Here is a 24,899-nt window from a genome sequence, read left to right on the forward strand (position 1 = left end):
GCACCGGAAATAAATCTGACTGAAAACTAAACCTTCCTCTGAATTTTTTAGTTGTGAGAACCAATGATACTGATTTATTGTTCAAGCCAATTGCTCAAGCTGGGTTGTCTGAAATATTCATTCAAAAGTCCTGATATAACTAGAATTCATAAAGCTAATTTAATGCAGAGCTATAAAGAAAGAGAAGTAATTTTCAACTTGTTTAGGATTGTACATTTCTTAACTTCTTAACTTTTATGCAGTAAAGAATATAAAAATTATTTGGGGCTCCAAATGTTGTTTACTAAGACAAATTCTAGAATTACTCACTGATAGGAATTATTACTTGGGTCCTAATCTCTGTTTAGGAAAAACTTCTTTTGTTATTGGAGATCTTTTAGAATGTTTCTGGTTAATAACATCATTAAAATATTCCAAATCTTCCTTGAGTTTCTGAAGATTACCAAACTCTCCATTAAAAATTTCATTTGTAGTACTGGTTGTAACTACAAGAATTTCATGTGCTTCTCAATGGTCATCTCTTCTCTATAATATTGCATTATTAGCAGTTTTTCCTTCCAGTTATTATATTTCAAATGTCATTTTTCCCATTAGGCATATAATATGATATATTTTCATACATTAAAAACTTGTTTATTAATGATTTTTATCAGGACAGTCTCGGGTTTCTAGCCCATTTGTAAGAAGTTCCTATTAAGAAATTCAATGAAGCATGGGAACAATGCAAGAGTAATTTATTAACACATCAAGAGGCTTTAATTTGCTACCATTTTCCTATCATGTTATTCTGACAGAAAATAAAGAACAAATTGCTAAAGCATGGAACATAGCAGAATTGGAAGAAAAGCTATCTATCTTTAGAGAACCATGGGTTCAAATGTTCACAACATGAAGGACTCTATGTTTGCAAAAGCACAGTTAGTATTCACGTTGCCTAATTTATTTAGGCTGTCTGTTTACCTCTTCTATTTATCTAACACTAAACAAAATCAGGAGAGCACATGTGGGTCAGAAAGGGAAAAGTTCTGCCAAAAGGCATACAGATTAAATAGATCAGCTTTAAAAACCTGAAGAATGTTTACATATTCTAGTTACTTTAGAAACAGTGACTTCCTCATTTAATTTATCTCATTTTTTCTACATGAATAAACTAAAAATCTATAATTACTAGCAAATATTTTACCATATGCCTTATATAATCTATATTAATCATAATGAAGGCCATATTTTCTTTGGTTGGGTTAGTGTTTCAAGAACATTTGAGTCCAAATGTCTTAGTGTACTTGAGTTTGCATTTTCCAAGCTGCTACAGTCCCCACTATACCTACTGTCATAATGTAGGCCTCCCAGATTTCTGGTAATTATCTGAGTTTTCGTCTCAGCTCTGGACTGGACTTTTTCCAAGATGGCTCAGATATGTTTGTTTTATTAACTCCTGTACACTCTTCCCCCTAGTACAGTGCTTGACATACAACAGCAAATCTGTGATAAATATTTGTTGACTGAATGAATGACTGAAAGAATGAACACATAAATGGAGGAAGAAGGGAACTTTGGTCTGTAGGCTTCCTTTCACCAAGATATCCCAGTTGATTTCAAAGAAAAAGGACCTTCTTCCCTGTTCTACAAATAATCTAAAATAGCTACAGTGGTAGTTAGCTCATGAGGTTTTAAGACTACGTATCATGCTACCTGAGAATCTACACTATACATGTTATTGTGTGTGTATATATATATATAGTAGTGTCTAATACATAGTGCCTATTGAATTAATGTTAAATAAAACACATGTAGATAAGATTTTGTTAAAGAACTAGTTTAACAGTTTTCACCTTCATATTGATAAGTTAGTTTGGTTTCTTTTTACACCCAAAGATTACACCTCAACCTTAGCAATTCATGTAAAAAATTCATACCATTCTAATTCCATTACAGATATAGCAGCATATATATATGATCATTATTTAAAATTTGAAACACAATTCAAAGTATATAGCATATAGATGATTCACTGCATTATATTTATATTCATAGCTAATGTTGATATGCTAGGTACTCTTCTAAGTTTTTTGTACTTATTAACTCATCAAATCCTCACAACAACCCTACTATTATTGTCACCATTATACAGGTGAGGAAACTAAGGCAAAGAGAAGTGAAATAGTTGTCTAAGGCTGCAAAACGAGTAACAGGCAGAATTAGGATCTAAACCCAGGCAGTCTAGCTCCAGAGTTCTTGTTCCTAACTGCTATTTATTGCCTTTCATGTAGTTCTCTATAAATATAGTACATTCTTATTTAATTTTTGAAGAAAATGATTTTATCTTATTTAATTTGTAATTTTAAAAATTATATAAAATAAGAATAATTTTAATCTTATTTAATTTTGCTTCCAGAGGGCAAGCCTTATGAATTACAGTGCTTATATCTACCTAAGCCTGAAATCTTATTTGCACATAGTAATGGTTAAAGATTTTTGTTCAGTTCAAATAACCGTTCACTGGAACAATTACTATATTTGCAACCATATTGAAATTCACTTGCTAGCATTTTTTTTTTTTTTTAACCAGCTGTGTGACTCTCAGTAAGATGATGGCTAATTGATTCCTTAGGTCCCTTGAGTATCTATAATAGCATAGCTAAAATTAGCAATGAGCTAGCAAGTTTGATAAGGCAGTCACATACAATATAAGAAATAGAGAGTGAATGACAGAGAAGAACATGCAAAAATTAGTATACAGGCTTCAAAAACAGGCTAAGAAATATTCCACGTGTAATAATAGCTCATATTCATGAAGTGCTTCTATGTTCCAAGTACTATGTTACATTCTTTAAATGCACATGTCATTTGACCTTCACAACTGTATGAGGTAGGACAGTATTATTCTCGTATTACAAATGGGGAGATTGAGGCTAAAAGAGAGTGGCTTCTGGTCACACAGCTAGTAAGCAGTGGCATAGAGAACTTCAACTTAGGTGGGTCTAGTTTTCAAAGGCAAGAAAAAAGGCAAGAGAAGGTGTGCTGAGTTAAAAACCATTTGTGGGATTAATTTTAAATTGCTTGCATTTCATGCTTCCCTGCCTTGCAGAACTTCTGCTGCCCTTGTTCATGAGCTCCTCAACTCTCCCCCAACCAAAAGCAAATGTATACGCGTGTGCCTATATGCCTTTCGTGCTGCTGTGGCATGCTAAACCAGACAACTAAGGAGAATAGAAAAGGGAAGGAAATTCAGAGTGAATGGCCTGAGGCTTAATATGGCTAAAGTATTGATATAAACTTTAGGGCTTGGCTCTGATATTAGCTGAGGCTAGAGAAAAGCTTTTGGGCCTTAGTATCTAGTTCTTCACTGAATTTCAAAGAGTTTAGTATCCCACTTAGGTTTCTTCTCAACAAATGAGGCGAACTAACCAGAAATCCGCTTCTTATCCTTATCACCCATTGTGTAATTTTTTCTTGCCATTTTTGGGCCAAATCTTCCCTCTTTTATCTTAACAGACCCTTGACAAATTATTGTGCCCTACTTTCTTTCCAGTAGCAAGCTCCCCTACAGTATGTGTGTATGTATTATGGTCAAGATAACATGTCTTATCACCTAAGAAATACACCACAGAAATTACTGGCCAAATTTTGTACTAACTTTAAGTTTCTCGCCTTGACCTTTAAAACCTAGGATATCTGAACAACCTCCTCTTACATATGCCCTTTCTCAAATATCCATTTCATTTTGCCATACTAGTACTGATTTATCTTCTTGTAGCTTAATTCCTATGCTAAGCATTGATGACATTTAGATGCTGACTACAAAAACAGAAGACATTCAGGTTTACTTTCTTACAAACATTAATTGAACATATATACTCTGGTAGAAATGCTTTTAGAATATAGCCTTACAAAGAAAATTGACTTCTATATATTTAAAAGTTACCTTTGATAGATCCCTGAAGTTTCCTGGAAGAGTCAAATCCAATTCTTCTGATTCATAGTTTGTTAATACCCACGGAAACACGGGGTATTGGTTCAGATCATTATATGTCCGTCCTAGTAAAGAAAAAGATAAATGAAAATCTGTATACACTAATTGCTTATCAAAGTGTTCCTGTCCTTCTAATAGATGAGGCAACTATTGCATTGCAGAAGAAAAGTAACTCTTTTGTTTACTGAACTATGCCTTTATTCAATCAAAAGCACTTATAACAATGTGTTTCAAGTGAACTCACTCAATAATAATTAAGAAGTGAGTAACTAGAATTACTTTTTTATAATGTAACTTGTGGTAGTGATTGCTAGCTGTTCGTCATAATCAATTTCTCTTCTTCCTGGGCTAGACCACATTTCTCAGCCTCCCTTATTAGTAGCTATGGCTGTGAGACTTAGTTCTAATCTACAGAATGTGAGCAGAGATGGTATCTGCTACTTTCAGCCTTGGTCCTCTGCAACTTGTTGCATGGGTGCTCCATGCTCCATCTCTCTTCTGCTGACTATGATGAAGATGCTATTGCCACCCTGGAAGCAGAGCCTGATAAGCTGGGGTCCCTGAAAGTGATCATGGAGGAGGTCACCTGCTGGTCTGCACACTTGCAGATTATGTGATGGTGTTCTACTATAACTAGTATATATCCAGAATTCTATTGCCAGTATACAGCATACTACATTGTGCTTCTATTAAGAATCAATGTAGAGAATTTGCAAGTTAACAGAAGTACCCTGAAGCCAGTACGAAAAAGCACCGAGGCAGATGTTATGCACATTTTTTTTCACTCCCTTAAGTTCACGAATTTTCTTTTCGTATTATGTTGTTTCACTTTAGTGGAGAGCTGCTGAATGTTAGGCTGAATTTTTTTTTTTTTTTTTTTTTTGCGGTACACGGGCCTCTCACTGTTGTGGCCTCTCCCGTTGCGGAGCACAGGCTCCGGACGCGCAGGCTCAGCGGCCATGGCTCACGGGCCCAGCTGCTCCGCGGCATGTGGGATCTTCCCAGACCCGGGCATGAACCCGTGTCCCCTGCATCAGCAGGCGGACTGTCAACCACTGCGCCACCAGGGAAGCCCTAGGTTGAATTTTGTTTGTTGGTTTTCGTTAGTTTTTGACAGAATGACTTAAGCATTTTAGGTAGGACACTGAAGCCCGTGGGACCGTGGCAAAGCTTAGGGAGAGCACAGGGCTGGCTTACCCTGATAAACTGACACTGAATAACATGTGATCAGGTGAAATTAAGAGGAGCAGTATTAAAGAAACAGGGTCCAAAGAAAACTTCCGTTGGACAAGACTGTTTTTTGTAAAAATGCATTATGAACTGATCACAGGACTTTCTAAATTTCCATTCAAATCCATACAAAATAGCAATTTCCCTGATATTAGTGATATGATTTCATCTTGTGCTCCTTGTTGCACATCGTGTTAGCATAACAGTAGCACAGATATGCATACATTATCTTATTCATCATCAAGAACTGAAATTAAATGATACCTACCTCTTGTAGCAACTGGTAACTGTGACTGTGAAATAAAAAAAACAAAACAAAACAAAAAACCCCCCATAATCTGAGGAAGAACTAAATCTGCTACTATTATAAGCATGAAACCAAATTAATTAATTCACTCAGTAAACATTTTATTCGGTGACTATTTTATCTGTTTCTTATATGAATCTCTGCATTTTACAACACAATTACTTATTGTTTTAAATATGTAAACTAATGTGGGTATATATTATAAATGTAGGCAATTGATAGAAAGCAGGATGTTGCTTCCACTCTGCATTTCCTGGAGCAAGGTGAGAGTAAGGTTAGGGCTTCCTCTTTGTTCTCTGCCACAGCACTGTTGCAGATGTGTTCTAGCTAATACTTGTCTGCCTCTCCACTAGTCCATAAACTCCAGAATGCAGGGTTTGAGTTTAAAAAAAAAAAAAAATGCCTCTGTATATTGGCATATTTTGTTTGTCCGATAGATATTTGTTGAAAGAACGAATGCATATGTGATAAAAATGCGATAAAATGAGAGCCAATTTTTAAAAGATGAACAAACCATAAGCCAAATAAAAAAGGAAAATTGCAGGATAGTCTTGTTGGAGGAAGAGGACTATGCCAAGGCACAGAAGCACACATGGGAGAGAGCGGCCTTGTGAATGTGTGTGTTAAACCACCAGACGGAAATATCTGTGGCCGACGAATGCACCTGCTTTATGTTTGTAAGTCTACTGTGATGAAAAACAGTGATGAGAATTTGGAACCTTTTGACCACAGTCTTTTGTATATGAAAATAGACTGCTAAAGCAGTACCACTGTAAAATGCACAGTGTAAAATTCTAAAACTTTAAATTTATTACTGAGAGTTTATGTTAACCTAGGACACCTGATTACTCTCAGTGTTTTTTCTATGCATGTATATATACAGAGAGTCTAGACTGGCTGGGCAGAGCTATCTCTGGGATTGTAAGTAGGACCGTGGCATATTTAGTGCTCTGCCATTTTCTGGGTTACCATTCTACTTAAAAATCTATAGATTTTAATGGAAAAGAGGTCTTCCAATATATGTGTATTTTAAGAGAATAATTTGATGTTATTTATGTAACGTATTTTGTATTACTTATGTAAATCAATGGCTGAAAATTAGACATAATAACTGTTTTTAAATTTTCTGATGAAGTTTCATAACTTAAGGAAAAACTGTCAAACTAAAATAAATAAAAAGCCAATTTACATTAACTCAGTACTTAAATGTATCATATAAGTAGAAACAGCATAAAAATAGAGACTATACTTGAAGACACTAGTCTTTCACTAGAAATGATTTTCTAATTAAAGAAAAGATATAATGCTATTTTTGGAAAAAATACAAAGAAAGGAAGGTATCTTTACCATACACACACACACACACACACACACAAATTGATTGCTGTCTACAGTCACAGCTCATGGTAATTAATCTATCCTGCATTTTTTGTTAATTCACTTTTAATAATCTTTGGAAGATTCTTTAAAAATAAATGCTTAGAAAAATTTAGTAAGTTTTAAATTACTAAAGCTTTATAGCACATTTTAAATCTAAGGAATACAATCAACTATATAAACAGATGTTCTGACAGTTACATTAAAACCTTTTTATATAAAACTTTCCACATAAAAGCTTTCCAACATGGACAGTTAATATATTATTTTTCATTTGAATTAAAAATTCACAATGTATTTAAAACTCACATGGATGAAGTTGGTACTCTGGGATTTTGCATTTATAAATTTTAGCCATGAATTAGCATTATTACTTTAATTATTTTACTGAACACCTTTGTGAAATGAAAAAAAAAAAAAAAACAAAAAACCCTGCTGTGTACCGAATTAACCAAAAAAGTGAAATATTTCCAAAATAATATCTGTTAAGTTCTGGCACATCTAGGTACTTATTAATTTTTTTTAGGATAATTGAAATTTAGTAAATAACCTTGTGCTGTTATTTCCTTTGCCAGCAGTAATAGGTGCAGAGTTTTTTTTACTAACTATGCTTCTAAGGACTTAACTTGGAAGATGAATATTAATTATCACAAGCCTATGACACTAATCTACTCAAACAATAAAAATGAAGCACAGTAAATGAGATTTCAGAAACACTAGATATGTTTCTTCGTTTAAAAAAAAAACTTTTAATTAAAGCATCCAATTTAATGTTTTTATATGGCACTTTAGTTTTGAAGGTAAAGTGATCTAGAGACAGCTGACAAAGAAATTATAACTGCAATTCCTTGGTGAAAATGTTAATGACAGCAAAATATTGTTTAATTAGATGATTGCAGCATCTGGATTAGCACTCTTTAAGAGCGATGTTCCTGTGCTTGTCTGCTTCTCCGCACTTTACAGACATTTTGTCATCTCTAGGTCATTAGGAAAGAATTTTTAATGATTTTTCTAGAAGCAAGCAGTTCAAGTTACATTTAATTAGATGACAATAATAAGCCCAACACATGCAGTAGCTAAATATATACATAATTAACCAGGGAGGGCTTGTACATCACAGAGTAAAAAAAGTAGAAAATGCTAAACAGGAGAAAAAGGTTGGGGTTGAGGAAGCTGTGCTGAATTCATTAGCCGATCATATGAAAAACAACTCAAAAACCTTTTAAAAAACCTCCCAAACCTAACGGGATCATTTACACTAAGCTATGTTAGCAGTCAATGTGCTATTTTTTTTTTTTTTAATGTAAGAATGCCAGATTTTAAGTCATGTTCATAGTATTATCTAATAAGGCATAAAATAGGCATAGGCTGTATCTTTTGGAACACAATAAACAGAAATTAGGTCAACTCTGGGAATTAGAGGCTGAACCCACATTTTTAGTTAAACTCTATGCATCACTAAAAATCTTCCAAAACTTAATGTTCTTCAAAAATTAAGAAAACAAAACCCAATTGTTTCAAAATAGTTAAATTATACCACAGTACTAAGCTAGACTTTCATGCAGTTTTTAAGATCATGATTTCAAATACTATTTAATGAGATGGAAAAAGAAGAATGAACGTGTATGTGTAACAGATTCCCAAAGATTACCACACACAGAAAAAGAAAAAAACAGAAAAATCACCAAAACGTTAATTATGATATTTATGGCTAGTCTTCAAGTAATTAAATTTTTAAATCACACTTTTCTATATTTCCAATTTTCTATAATGAGTATTTATTAAATATATAAATATAACAAAAGAAAGGCCATGAAAAAAATTATGGGCCTTTAGGTATCCTTTCAAAACAGTATGTCTTCTGAATATTTGACAAGCTTCTTTTACTATGTGAAGTATCTTTACAAAACTTACATATATATAGGATAATGTGTTTATTTATATGCAATTATATATGTCACAGGAGGGTCTAAAAATCTACATACTGTATTGTATTAATACTAGGACACTGCTGTGTATGCTTTATAGAAAGTCTTATTTTTAAAAGCAATTAAAAAGGAGAAAAGACAAATTGGCCAAGTATGAGAGACCTCAAGAAATGGAGAACAAGAAATGGGTCATAAAATGTATTTCACATTTCATGTTAAAAGAATATTTTGGAGAAAAAAAGGTACATCTGAGAGGGTAAGAGAGTTACTAGAATATTTTTATTGAAAATGTGAATTTATTAAGTCACATTGACCTATATTTTTAAAAACCAGAAGCCAGAAGCCAGAAAGGGTTGCTTCATCTTCTCAATCAGATTCTATTCTATAACTCTTCTCTTTAATCCAGGAAATTTAAAGCATCCCTCATCCAGCAATTCTAGTGAATTCACATAATCATAAAGTCATGCAAACACAGAGCATAAATATTAAGTCAGTTCAGTTTGATGAGCATTTATCAAGCAAAACTTTGACCTCATAATCTTACTGGAAAGAAGAGATACAGACATAAAATCCAAGGATGCATTATCCAAAGTGCCAACATGGGTGGCATAGACAGCACTATAGAAGATGTGAATGCTACAGGAGATTAAGACAATTATCGTAAGGTAAATGTTTTAAGAATATATGTGTGAGGAGGTGGTTCTCAAAGTGCAAACCTTGGACCAGTGGCATCAGCATCATCTAGGTACTTGTTAGAAATACAAATTATTGAGGCCCACCCTAAATCTACTGAATCAGAACCTGTTGGTTTCAGCAAGCCCTCCAGGTGATTCTGAGAACCACTCTAACCTAGATGGGGGGATGGTGGTTGTGTCACCCATGTCGTGGCTGGTGGCCTTCTCCAGGATTATCCAGGAGTTGCCATGATCAGAAGAAAGCTCTTTCATGCAAGGTCGTGTCTCCTTTCCAGGAGTCTGCATCCAATGACTGCAAAGTGGAGGTAATGAAGGCCTGGCCGCCTTGTCTCAGGGCAAGACACCTCTGAAGGGATCTGCTGAGGCCTTTGCTGCAATTACTCTGGGGTTCATTTTTCTCCTTCTGCCCGCTTCTACTTTCTTCACTCCCCTCACAGATGTTGATCCCAAGGACACTCTCCAATAAACTTCCTGCAAGCAAATCTCTGCCTCAGACTCTTTCTCTGAATCTGAGACCTAGGTGAACACAGTACTAGGGTCTACATTAGAGATGATAATTCCAGGCCCAGATCTAGTACTAGAATAGGCCTGTGGACAAAAGTCATGATGGTAAATAAACTTCAAAAGTTCTTCTGATGAAATATAAATTAAAAATGTCTAAAAATCGTTAATTGTTTCAGTCTTAAAAGTAGTTACAGATTAAGGCCAATGGTTGGAGGTGAAATTGAATGGTGCCATGATATCCCGAGGCAGTATGGTATAGTAAGTGAGTGAAGCTCTACAACCAAACTACCTACATTAGAATCCTGACTTCTTCACTTATTAGCTCTGTGACTTGGGCGAGTTATTTACTTCTCTGCACCTCATTTCCTCATTGGTGAAATGGGGATAGGAACTCTGGGGTTATTGTTAGGATTAAATGAGTAAATACACATAAAACACTTAGAACCATATTTGCAACACTGTAAACTGCTCAGTAAACATTAACCATTATTTGCCATTTTTTTTCTGAATGTTGATATTAATATTAAAGAACTGTATCAAAAAGAAACGATAAAACTAAACAAATATAATAAAAAGGTTTTTCCTGAATCTTGATATTAAGAATAATTAAAGAGGGCTTCCCTGGGGGTGCAGTGGTTGAAAGTCCGCCTGCCGATGCAGGGGACATGGGTTCGTGCCCCGGTCCGGGAGGATCGCACGTGCCGCGGAGCGGCTGGGTCCGTGAGCCATGGCCGCTGAGCCTGCGCGTCCGGAGCCTGTGCTCCGCAACGGGAGAGGCCACAACAGTGAGAGGCCCGCGTACCGAAAAAAAAAAAATTAATAAAAAAAAAAATAATAATTAAGGAAATGTTTAAAGAAGACTATGATAAGATATAATCCAACCATTTCTTGCCTTTGGATTACCCAGGAAATTAAATATAATTTGTCAATAAGAACACTAACATTCTCTCAAGAAATGATAAATCTAAAGTTTCAATCAATTGACTTATAAGTATTTATTGAACAATAACTGTATCCCTAAAACTGTGCTATGAAACAACATGATCATGTAGTGGAACCCAGGTTAGTAAAAGTGGTATTGGTATAATTTAACATCTTTATAGTTCCCTTTATTCTAGGAACCTTCAGAGTCCTTTCTTTCGAGAACTCTGAAAAGTGTTCCATTAAGAGGAGATGAATGGATATGAACAGATATATAATATTCTCCACAAATCAGGAAAACAGACAATTCTAACTGCTTCCTAAATAAGTACTCAATCGTGGCTTTGGTGAAGCTTCTCTATAATACCATCACCCGTATCTTTAATGCTGGTGCTCAGTATAAACTGGCACCCCTACTCAGAACTTCAGGATGATGGCAAAGGAAGAATTAGCAGGGATACATATATTCAGGGAGAGTACCTCAGGGTATTTATATTCATAACTTTTTCCAATTTGTCATTCTACTTCTGTATGAAGGTTCATTTTGTCTGGATAATCATCTACGTATGACAAAATTCTTAGAGTTCATTTAAAGCCCATCTTTTCTACGAGGCCTCCCTTGATTAGACTATTTCATACTAACCTTTCACTACAGTTAATGACACTTAATCACATGCTTTCTTGTATGTTCTAGATGTTTTCATATGCAAATCTTGTTCTGATAATTAGATCTTAAATGGCTAGAGCAATGATACTCAAACTGTGCAGGAGAACCACCTAGAAGGCTTGCTAAAACGCAGAGCTGGGCCCCACTCAGAGTTTCTGATTCAGCAGGTTTGAGGGGTCTGAGAATTTGCATCTCCAAGTCCCCAGGCAATACTAATACTGCCAGTCAGGGGACCACACTTTGTCAACCACTAAACTAGAGCATATTACAATGACTTCTACTTTTTATATAATGACATCGTGCATTAGATCCTTTACTTACTTTTTTTCTTTGCCATACCTGTTGTCACTACTCTAATCCAATTTTTGACTCCACATTTTTTTCCCCCCTTGGAGTGGCTTCTGCTTACTTTCCAGTGAATTTGTACTCATATTTCAATTTTCAACTTAAATGTTGCCTGTGAGAAGCCTATGAAAAGACTATGAGAAGCTTTTCCTGTAAATGTAATGCCTTCTGGACCTTAGACTTCAAATAGCTTTGTATATTTTCTCATTATAATAATTACAGCTTTTTGCTGGAATTACTGGTGTACATGTCTGTTTTCCTGACTATACTATGACTCCTTCGAAGGCAAAAACCATACTTTGCTTTCCTCTGAAGTGTCAGTGCGAAATAGAGTGTGTGGCACATAGTAAAGTGTTCAGTAACTATTTATTAAAATGATGAGCAAGTTGATTTCATATCTAGAGTCCTGTTAGGCTCTCCTAACAGCTCTCCCTAACTTTAAGGTATTTTATTTCTGATTCATGCCATATATAACTAGCAGTTTAATTGTCCTGAAATTCCATACTGCATTGCCTTCTACTACAGAACTATACAGACTCCTGGATTCAGGCTCTTTACAGTCTGCCTCTTACCTATAGCTCCAATAGTATCTCCTATTATTCTCTGCTGCAGCCAAGATATGATACTCATGTCCACCGAACACATAACACATATTCAACTGGGAGAAATTTGTAAAGCTCCGCTCTTTTTCTTCTCCTCAAACACATTCATAAAATTTCTGTACTCTGCTTAGCTCTTGCAGCATTCACCATTTATAGCACTTATTCAGCACTTACCATCAGCTGTCTTAAAATGCTCTCTTATGCATTTCATTCACCCATCTAGTTAAAAGCGCTCTGAGTTCCTAGTTCCTACCTTATACTTCTTTTTATCGCATTGTCTACAACAGACAGACTTAAATGTTTAGTTATAATCATTGTAAAGAAAATACCCAACAAATTCTTAAAAGAAAAAACCCAGTGGTCTATACATTTTTTTATGTCATGAAATAAAACAGACCCCAAGTACTCAAAAGAAGATAGGAAGACAGTCAAATTCCCCTTACAACCTGCATGTTCTGGCTCAGAAACCCACCTGTCTCAAACAGAAAAAAAGCCATGTCTATACTGCTCAGGGGCAGCTTTTAGAAGGGATCATGATGTTATCTCTATCAGACCGCAATCTTTCTAGAGATAGACAGAGAAACAAACTCCCAGAAAGCAGCAGGCATGTAAGTGGGTGGTGGTTACAGGTGGAAGTATACCACATTGTGGGAAATGTGGCTGACATGAGTAAAAGGCAGTGAGAAGGGATGGAGACTAGAAGAATCCTTTAACACAGTGAACTAGATAACACTCCATCCAGAGGATAGACAGAGAGAATCCCATCTTAGAGTAGCAGAACCTTTTAGTAAGAATACCAGCTCCACTGGAAACTGAACTACAAATGAGGTACATCACCCTGTCTTCCAGTGTTAATTCCAAAAGCTCCAAAGGGGTAGCACAGTCAAGGAAAAAAAAATCATGTGCTTATCTATGACATATGGTAGACAATGAGTCTTGATAGATCTTTCAAGATAGATAATAGAAAAACCTAACAGAGGGAATATGGAAGAATACTGAAGAATGAAAAAAGAACATTATCCTGAAAAATCAGGTAAAGATCCATGTAGCTAAAAACAATATACTGTATTAAAGAGAAGAAAATTTTAATAGAGTTGAAATCCTTCCTAATATGCAAAAGTATATGGACTCCAAAAAATAAGTGTTTCATAGTAATATGGATTCTGGTAGTAAATTGTATTGACAAAGATAAGCAATGAATGAGAAGTAAATTGAGTTAAAGTTCTTATTTTGCGTAGGAGTGGTTTAAAATGTTGATTCATTTTTGAGTTCAAAAGGAAGAGAAATATATTTTAGAGGACTTTTAAAAAATTTAAACATACCAACATTAATTCTCTAGGAGAATTAGTAGCAAAAAGCCTATGTTCTAAATCACTAAAAAAGTAGGCAAAATTTATTTATATGGCCAAAGACAAACAAAACAATGTGAAAGGCAAGAAAATATTGAAAGCAATAGTATAATACAAAATGATATAAGACCAAACATATCAGTTACTAAAACAGATGGAGAGACTTCCCTGGTGGCACAGTGGTGAAGAATCCGCCTGCCAATGCAGGGGACATGGGTTTGAGCCCTAGTCCAGGAAGATCCCACATGCTGCAGAGCAACTAAGCCTGTGTGCCACAGCTACTGAGCCCGCCTGCCACAATAACTGACGCCTGCGTGCGTAGAGCCCGTGCTCCACAACAAAGAGAAGGCACCGCAATGAGAAGCCCGCACACAGCAATGAATAGTAGCCCCCGCTCGCCGCAACTAGAGAAAGCCTGCTCAGCAACAAAGACACAACACAGACAAAATTAAATAACTAAATAAATAAATAAAAAAGACAGATGGAAACAGATATCAAACATGGCTACTGAAAGATTTAAAGTACAAGACAGAGTTAAAACTTGAAATTCCACCTATGCTCTAGGACACAGAGTTGGCAGATCTGAGATTCTATCCCCTTCACTTTGGTAATGAAGCTTATGCTACATCATGCTGTTCACCTAAATACGCTAATGAAAAGGTTCTTTATATTTCAGATGTTTAAGTTCATTCTATCTCTATATGTAAATGTGTTAATTAAATAGTATAACACATTTCCTTTATCTTTGAGGAAGTAAATAGGTTTCTTTAAGATATATACATTGTATACACTGATATGTGAATATATATGAAATATGTCATGAAGATGTATGTATATAATGGAGATGTGTGTATAAAATATAGAATAAAATTAATATATGTAATAAAACAGTTCTTTGGTTGTAGCTCTAGCATCCTATTAGCAAAGGAATTAACATTACAATATGTATTAAATGATTAAAATGCAAAACCATTTCAAGCAACTTTTTTATCCTTTTTTGTTGACAAATCAAATTCTCTTGTCTATGTAATACACATCTATATCATCCATATTTAATATATGCTATAGCATCCATATTCGCACATATATGATAGATTAAAAAGAGGAATATTACAGTTATCCTTTTACGCAATGATTCAGAGAACAGGGCTCTCAATTCATAGTTTTGAGCATTCATTCAAAAAAGAACAATGATCAGAGGTAGGCATATGCATTTATGTAGTTTTAAATTCATCCGATTGTAAAAAGTTTTTGTAGAGCCTGATTTACAGAAGTAAACTCTTTGTAATTCAACATGAATGAGGGCTTTGGAGCTTAATTTAGTAAAAAAGAAAGAGGCACTTAAATCTCATAGAGAGGTTCAGCCACTGACAACCACTGATTTAGCAGAAAAACAAAGCCACTACCTTCTCTTAATTTACAAGCATGGTACTGCTGAGGCTGATGGCAGTTACTCATCATTTAGAAATGTAATCTGATTTTATATTTCCATTTGAAGATTTTAAGAAAAAAAAATGCTGTAACCCAATCATGCCATAATCCAGGTGACATCTGTACTAGGCAGAATCCTGTTGTTATTCTCCTGTCTAGCTGCTACTGCTGAGAATGACAAAGTAGTGAAATTACATTTTCCCATTATTATTTCCAGACACTCTCTGGCAATGGTTTGTTGACTCTAATAAACCGTCAGACAAAGCTGTCAGCAAAGGAAATGGCAGACGGAGAGCAAGAAAAAGCCTCTTCAACAGTAAATGCACCTAAATCGTGGTACTAGCTTGTATAGTTTCTGATAGCAATCTAATGTGAGTGCTTCAATATTTATGCTAAGGCTGTATTTGAATTCTAAGGCGAACAATGCATTCCATCAAGTCACATTACCGAAGATTTTTGATGAACATAAACATATTATGAGATTAAAGAATAAGATGTCTTACCTGCTATAGTATTAAGAAACATCAAATATTCGAAGTTTGAAATTTCCCTTCTTTGCCAACGCTGAGTCATGTTGGAAGATTTATAAAGCTGTCGAGGAGTGGCTAGTGATATCCTCCTAGCAATTAAGCAAACCATAACAAAAAGTCTCTTTTAACTCATGACTTTTAAAAGTCCAATAATAACTAATGTATTGATTTGATATTATTGAATTTATGGTTTATCTTTCTGAGATAAATTACAAAATATATTTTAGCTGTAGATATTAGCAATATTTGAAAAATCTGTCATAGAGAAGATATGTTTATTTACTGAGGATAAACCAATATGAAAGCACCTATTGGTATAGTATGGTTCCAAGTGGGTATTTTATGTCAATAACAAAAAAAGGTGAAACTATGCTCAAAATAAGGCAAAGTAGCTTTTGAACACTACAGCAAACCTACTCCATACTACAAAGCTAGGTAGACAGTCAACGGCTTAAAGGCATTTGACTTAACACTTATATACTTAATGCTGCCACTGAACTTTCCACGCCTGCCTCTGCCACACGTGCACAGCCTCTAACCACAAGAGACCCATCCCTCTATGAGGTCAGAAACAAACAACTGGGAACTTTGAAAATGTACGAATTCATAAGGGACATAGGAATATCGTAAGGGAGTAATCAGGATAATTTGTGTAAATTATGAACCTTTGAAGGTACAATGTGTTCCTATAAAAAATAATGAAAGCTGGCTGTATTTGTAGAAGTACGACAAGACTAACTGAGTTTCTAAAACATTCATCACTTAAAATAGAAGTTCCCAAACTTTTTGTATTTATGCCACCTTTAGGGTCTCAGGAATTTTTTCATGGCGCCCCTAGCCCAAGGGAGACACCTAACGGTTCTGTTTATTACGTAGTTAGGTCTAAATAACTGAATACTTGAGCCTTAACAACTTAGTAGCTGTTTGAGAATATAATACTCAAAAATTGAAAGAAAAATAATATTTTATTTCATTCTTAACTAACGACAATTACTTAACTAAAGGAATGTATTGCACACCTGTTGGTCACTGTGCAACTTAAACCTTGGAATCATATCTGACACCACCACCTTCAATGCCTGTTCCATGTGAATTTTCATGCAGCACTTTTATTTTTTTTATTACCAGAGCAACCCCTATAAACTAGTTTCACAAAGCTAAGATGGCATCAAAAAGAATGCAAGAATGCAGTCCTATCAAATGTTGAAACTTAGAACTAACTCAAGCTAAGAGTTTGTGCAGCATCTAATAGATGTTGTTGTGTTTCCCTAAAAAATATTAAATGCCCTGCAGTAGCCCTGAGAGTGCACTGTGACATCTCAGGGCTCCGTGGTGCTTATTTTGGGAACTGCGGACCTAAGACTATTTTTGTCACTCATGTATTATTACCATATGTTTCTGTTCACATGGGATCTTAATAGGCATGGCAGGAGCTAAGATAGATGTTAGTTGAGGTAAAGGAGGGAGGAAAGAAGAATGGGAAGAAACTTGTTATCTCAAATTCAAATCTGAATTAAGAATTTTAAAAATAATTATGTGTAACTCAATGTTTAAAATATTAACGTAATATGTTGTAGCAGCCTGGTCACATATTAACATTTTTGAAGAACTTTCCTAGTTACATATATTTGAGATAATAGATCCTACTGACTCCAAAAGAACTATGTAAGTCTAATGATTCACTTCATTGCAATAGTAAAGGGTATATATATTTCATACTTCAATTCTATAATTCAGCGTACTTTTCAATTAACTGGTGATATGATTTTCACAGGGCTACTTAGAGGGCTTCCAGATTTTGATCCATACCGGCACCACTTTTCAAAATTTTCCAGATACACTCTCATTCATACAACCATTTATGTTATAAACTTTTGCCTTGATTCTGACTTTGTCATGGCAACATGCTAAAATATTTTCTGAATTATCAAAGAATTAATAAACTATGTTTACCCAATTATTATTTGCTACTATTATAATTATGTGCTTAGTCCAACTTTTGTTGGATTACTATCATAATCATATTCTTGCTAATCTGACTAAAATTCTTACCTGCAACATGCTTAGTCTGCTAAAAGCAATGTATATAATAAAGTTGTACGTTTATTTGTTGACATTTTAAACCTAGACAATTTAAGAAGAAAATTGCTGATCCGGAAATAATTCTGAGCACCAAAAACACTCAAAAACCAAGACCAAACAAATCCCGCTAAGGGGAATACGAGGAATCATGGGAGAAAGTTATCCTGTCATTCTTAGAGTATGCAGCGGTGAAGAAAAATATGAGCAAACGAAATGAATTTAGAAAATCAGATTACTATGAGCAAGTTCAGGGAAAGGATCAGCTTTTCCTGTTTACTGCTTTCTCTTTTCTACTATAAACTCACTGAGAGCAGGAACTGTTTTACACACTGTTATGTCCTTAGCATTTAGCAATGCTTGACCTAGGGTCTCAATAAGTGTATACTAAATGACTTGAATTATTGGACATCTATCCTAAAATTAAAAAATGGCTAAAGAGAGATGAAATTCAAAAAAAAAATTAAATAATTCAATCATAAGGCGAAGCAAAATGGGAAACAGTAAATCAATAGGGCTATTCAAAGTATCCTATAAAAATTTATATAGTAGAATGAGGGTAGTTGGTACATATTTGGGCTACGGTAAAATGCTTTTAGAATTGGGGGAGAAGAAGAAGATAAAATTGCCCTGTGGAAAAAAATATTAAGTACCATAACAAATGGTGACCATTTAAAATCATTAACTCTATGTATGCAACCAGGTATATTCTTAGTAAGTAAAGAATCTAACTAAATCCAAAGTTTATTGATTGTAATGACTGTCTGAATAGAAAATACATTAACCAAACAATGACAATCAGTATGGAGTCTAGAAAATGGTCAAGTTTTTTGTCAGTATTTTTCTTTTGTTACGCAGGGGTAAAGGTATTGTTCTTTTGACCAATGTGGATCACTTTGATAGAAGACACAAAATAGAAATTAAGAGAGTGGGCTATGATCTTGGGCAAGATAAGTAACTTCCCTAACCAAAAATTTCCTATCTGTAAAGTGGGATAAGAATACCATTAAGAATCCACATTAAGGGGCTTCCCTGGTGGCGCAGTGGTTGAGAGTCCGCCTGCCGATGCGGGGGACACGGGTTCATGCCCCGGTCCGGGAAGATCCCACATGCCGTGGAGCGGCTGGGCCCGTGAGCCATGGCCGCTGAGCCTGTGCGTCCGGAGCCTGTGCTCTGCAACGGGAGAGGCCGCAGTGGTGAGAGGCCCGCGTACCGCAAAAAAAAAAAAAAGGATCCACATTAAGAACATGGTTGTTTTAAGAATTAAGGGCTGAGAGCCCCTCTGTCATGTGAAGACACATCGAGAAGGTAACCATCTATGAACCTGGAGTTGGGATCTCACCAGACACCAAATCTACTGGTGCCTTGATCTTGGACTTTCTAGCCTCCAGAATTGCCAGAAATAAACATCTGTTGTTTATAAGCCCAAAACAAACAAAAAAGAATTAAAGGAAATAATGCTTATAAACTAAAACACAAAATATAGTCCCTGGCACATGGAGAATGCTCAGCAAATGAGACCCATGGGTATAAATTAAAGGGGCATTCATTAGGCTATGCTAGCTTAGTGGAAATACTCTTTCTGTTCTAAATTTTTGGAAAGCGATCTCTTCGGTGGGCTTGCCCAAAAAGCAGCCTAAATGATATGTGAAGTCAATTTTCTGGCAGTATACCTGCTTTGGAGTTTGATCATTTTTGTTTGTTTCTAAAGCAGTCTCCTATGGGCTTAGCTTAGAGGAAGTACCCTAGAGTTTGATAAATTCTGCTTTAAACTGACAAAACCCAATGTCAAAAAAACAAAGCAAAGAATGGATCCCTTGGTGATTTTGCCAAGATACTCTCAGCTGGAAGGCTTCTACTTGTAGGAGCCAGACATCATCGCTTTCCTTTGACAATTCTCTAAGTGTAACAGGATCTTACATATCCCACACACATATATTTATACAAGTATGTGTCTATGTCTATTTACCTACCCACCTACCTACCTACTTTCTCACCTACTTACCTATCTATATCTGTGTATGCATGCATGTATGTGTATAGTGTACATGTGTGTTCACTGTTCACAAAGTGCCTTCATTTTATGATCTCAAGACATTCGTAAAACATCTCTTTGCAAAGATACTGTTCCCATTTTATAGCAGATGAAAGTGTCATTCCCCTTGCCTTATGTTATTCATTCTTTCAACATATATGTATTGAGTTCCTACTAAGTATCAGGCTCTATCACTGCCAGTTGTATCAGGTCTAAGCCTAGATTCAGTGTTCCTCTTACCCCCATCTGCTACTTCTAAGTCTATATATCACATGAAGTATACAAAACTGAATTTTTAAGTATTTTATTAGGAAACTAATAATGAGTTGAGCCTTTGGGGGGAAAGCCAAGGGGACAACAAAAGAGTGTTTTAAGATAGAATTTCCAAACTTACTAAACATCTATTTTGTTTCCAGTTTTTCTATCAAGAAGAATGATCTTCCAAAAATTAAAGAGAGACCAAATGTGGTTAAAAGGAAAATAATGTTCATAGAAGGTAAGGAATATAGTACAAGAGCTTCTGGTTGTTTTTAATGAATTCAGGTCTGGACAAGTCTAAGAGTACTAAAGGAAATTAGAAAACTCTATTGGTAATCTTTGAAGAATCATGATCATTGAGAGATATGCCAGGAGGCAGATGATTTTTTTTTTTTTTTTTTGCGGTACGCGGGCCTCTCACTGTTGTGGCCTCTTCCATTGCGGAGCACAGGCTCCGGACGCGCAGGCTCAGCGGCCATGGCTCACGGGCCCAGCCGCTCCGCGGCATGTGGGATCCTCCCAGACCGGGGCACGAACCCGTGTCCCCTGCATTGGCAGGTGGACTCTAAACCACTGCGCCACCAGGGAAGCCCCACATGGTTATTTTTTAAAAGGAAAAAGTTAGGCCTATTTGTGAGTTCCTAATGTCAATTCCTGGAAAAAATTCTTGACTTGATTAAACAATTTGTAAGTACTTGGGAAAGGAAGTAGTGATTACTATGAGTCAGCTTAGATTCAATAACAAGTCTTGCAAAACTAACTTCATTTTCTTTTTTTGATAGATTGAATGCATTTTTCTTTTGACCTGTATTTTATATAAGTACTTCATTATCTACTAATGTCTTAATTTAATATTGTCATTCAACTAGCAAATATCCTAGGCATGTGCATACACGTCAGTGAATTGGTCTTACACTGTAAACTTAATACGAGAATAGATACTTTGTAATGCAGGGTAACTCCAGTTGAGTAGCACTTAAAAAGCACCTTTGCAATTAGGCAGTGTGCTAAGCATTGTAGATTAAAAGATAAATAAGACACAGTCCCTGTCTTTTACATGTCTGTAGCCTGTTTAAGAGAAGATAGACAAAGATTAGTTTTCTTTTCCATGCATGCAGTGCTCTGCAACAATTCCCAGGGACATAATGATCTATGTGGAAGACACTGTTGCTTGTCTGTCCAAAGCCGACACAGAAAATGTATTTTTTTCAGGTAGGAAGTGGCAGGGAGTTGAGATATATTTCTCCTTGAATTCTAGGGGATGGTTTGGCTTCGTGTTCAACATTCAGTGATTGTTTTAGGGGCAGGAAGGTGACCCCATTCTGGCCAAAGGGACCTGAGATAAAAATTGCTAAAGGCTTCTAAATATACTCCATCCTAAAACACAGAAGTTCAAGAAGAAATCCTTTGTGTCTTTTTCCTACTTGAAAGCAGTTGTGTGAAGATGTGGTGTCTGGAGCAGTGGTGGTTATTTTGTGAATATGAGGCCAACTGAGAGTCCTGACATCACTGAACGTCTGAGCCAATACTAGCAACTCCTTCTTAACTCCACATCTTTCATAAAACAACCCCCCCGAAGCAAAACCCTTATTGCTCAAGCCACTTTTAGTTAGGTATTCAGTTACTTGGAGCCGAAAACCAGCTAACTGATATTAGTGATAAACATAATTACTACGTTTTCTACTTAGAATAGTATTTTTCAATAAAATAAGATTTCAAAATAATGCTTTTAAAATACCAAGATGAGAGATTTAAGAATGATTAAAATCACATCATAATTAATGACTATTAATCTCAATGAACTCTGAGAGTTTTATTACTTTAATGAAGAAGCATTTATACATAGCATTTATAAAAACAATTTATATCTTTTGTAAGATCTTCAGCAAAAATGTCTTAATTATGTGCCAGCTATAATATGCAATCAACTTTTTTACTTCCTCATTTATATATGTGTTAAATAAAATTATGCCCTATTCTGTCATTCTTAAAATAGCTGTTTTCATAACCTTTTTCCCTACAAATGACCTGCAGAGGAAGACCATTCCTTGATTTTCAAAATAATTATAGTGGTATAAACTTATTTAGATTTCCGTCATATTGAGATTGAAATATGTTAACAAACCGTAGATAATGTGTAATGTGATATAATTACCTGGCTTGCGGCAAACCATAGCTGGTCCCTACTCCAACCCGAGGCAAGCTATAGACGACTTTTTTTACTGTTGCTTGATCAGGGAAATTAAACATAACTGAGGCTGTGGTAAGAAGAAAAAACATGATTTAGAAAACCACAGGAGAGCTAACCATCAATTTCAGAAATCATTTTCAAGTGCCCTTCATGATTTATTGGTAAAGGTAATGAATCTTCATGGAAAATCAGATTTCTGCGTAACTTTATCCATGAGAAATCTAGGATTAATGTCTTCAAGCAAATTAATTCTTTTTGTATTTTTATTTTAGCGAGGGCATATCAAAGAAAGAAATAAAACAAAAAAATATCAAGTCAGTATCACACCATGTAAATGAATAACATCCAAATACGAGCACATTTTCTTTCAAAATATTTAAGGGGACTTACTTCGGTTCGCCATAAATACTTCCAAAGCAGTGTTCTGTAGAAGATAACGCCTTGAAAATACAGCTCGTATCTCGCTGAACATCCATTTTCCATGAAGTCCCTCAGTGTAGGCAAGAACCTAAAATAAATAGTTTAAAGGGAAGTGTCAGTCAGTTAAATACGTGTCTAAGACTCAGTGTGACAACATCTTAGACAGTGCTGTATAAAACTCAGTAAATTATGAATGAATTCATGATATATCACATGATATAACTCATGAATTCATGATATTTCACAATATTGCCAATCATTTGATTCTGTATATTTGCAAATTTTCTACCTTTCTAAAGTTTTAGTTGGCTCATGAAGAAATGAAGGAACAGAAAAGTTATATGTTCAAGGTGACCCTGTGACTTAAAATAGAAAACGTGTTATGCTTTTGTGGTCTTGTATATGATTGGCTGGACCACGTGGCCTGACATACACTTTTGGTTCTTTTCTAATGTCACTTTTCCTCCCTCTTCCTTGCTTAACGAAAGCCCACTTAGCCCCAAAGTGTCCATGTGGTCAACCCCAGGCAAGGGGCCATGACTGATCTAAGCCAGGGGTCAATGAACATTTTTGGTAAAAGGCCAAATAGTAAAAATGTTAGGCCTTGCAGGCCATCTGTCCTTCTCACAACTATTCAGCTTTGCCACTGTGGTGTGAAAGCAATCACAGCCAATGTGCAAATAAGTGGGCATGACCTTATTTATAACAATGGCCTGAATTTGTTTCTGAGGTCAGAGTTTGTCTGATCCATGGTCTAAGCTAATCATGATAAAGTTATTCTTTGCTTTTTCCAAATTCCCTTGCATGTAGGGGCAAGGACATTTGACCCAGAACTGGCTAATGAGAACAAAACCAGTCATTTGGGGATGTTTCAGAAAAGCTGATAAAATGAGTCATATGTAGCTGGCACACTCCTTTCTCTTCCTTGCTTGAATGGAGATATAATGGTAGAAACTACAGCAGCAATTGTGTAGCCATTAGAGGAAGGCCAAGGGAATCCCAGCAAGGTTGGCGCTAATATTGTTACTGAAACAGTCTCAGCAACTATCCATATCTAGACTTATTCTTCCATGATACAGATAAATCCATATTTGATTAACCCACTGCAATCAAATCTGCCACAGTTTCCTTCCTGATACACCAATGTATTTTAACAATACACAAACACATTCTCTACTTGCACTGGTGTACCCTGTATAACCTACTACACTTATATTTGCTTCGGTGAAAGCAGAAACTAGTTACTGAGTTTTACATACATGATATTCCTTAAGGTTTGAGAACAAGTTATGAAGTCCTTTTTCACATTTCCTTTCTCTAGGAATTATATATCTCTGTGTGTATATTACATACCATATAATTATATTATAGTTATATTATATTATCTATTCATCTTTTTATTTTTTGAAAAATCCATTTTCTAGCTCCTTAATTCAGTTTTTGTCTTTCTCTACACACTGGAAGGTTTTTGCAGGCAGTCAGACATCTGTTTAAATCATGAAACATTTTGGAGGCAGTCACAGACCTATTTAAAACTTGGCTCTGCTATTTACTAGCTATAGGAACTTGGAAAAATTATTTAACTCTATCTGATTTTTGTCACCTGAAAAACAGTGATAATAATACTCATTACTGGTTAATTTAAGTGGAGACAAGGAATGTAAAGTGCATGGCCTAGCTATTGTTTAAGTTCTGTTTATATGTCCTTTCTGTTGAGCATAAAGTGACAACTGTTTTTCAGTTTCTACATGTAAAACTTCTTTTTATACATTTCACAAAAGGATTACAGCGACTTGCCACAATTTACATTAATACATTCTTACCTGGGTGCAACAGTTTCCAGATTTGAATTTCATAGACTAGCATAATTTTCTTTAAATGGAAAGAGTACTAATACAGGGTTGATAACTCTTATTTTGTCAGGTAGGAATAATTTTAAGACAGAACAGCCACAACAACAAAAACTATCTTTCATTATGACCATTATTTCACTAATATATGTATATTTTTTATATATATATATATATATATATATATATATATATATATATATATAT

The 24,899-nt window shown here is 35.3% G+C and overlaps 1 protein-coding gene across 4 annotated transcripts in view; it reads right to left on the reverse strand.

The window, feature by feature from the left end:
- NBEA (neurobeachin) overlaps positions 1-24,899 on the reverse strand; it is a 627,914-nt gene that overhangs the window by 96,600 nt on the left and 506,415 nt on the right. For all 4 annotated transcript variants that reach the window (XM_027116524.1, XM_027116522.1, XM_027116523.1 and 1 more), the window contains 4 exons: positions 22,813-22,930; positions 22,387-22,489; positions 15,833-15,948; positions 3,926-4,038 (listed from right to left, as the gene is read on the reverse strand). In XM_027116524.1, the coding sequence (XP_026972325.1) occupies positions 3,926-4,038; positions 15,833-15,948; positions 22,387-22,489; positions 22,813-22,930 (450 nt within the window). The remainder of the gene's footprint in view (positions 1-3,925; positions 4,039-15,832; positions 15,949-22,386; positions 22,490-22,812; positions 22,931-24,899) is intronic.

This window comes from Aethalodelphis obliquidens, unplaced genomic scaffold (genome assembly GCF_003676395.1).
Source record: "Aethalodelphis obliquidens isolate GAN/ISIS:26980383/991018 unplaced genomic scaffold, ASM367639v1 scaffold16, whole genome shotgun sequence".
Classification (NCBI taxonomy): domain Eukaryota; kingdom Metazoa; phylum Chordata; class Mammalia; order Artiodactyla; family Delphinidae; genus Aethalodelphis; species Aethalodelphis obliquidens.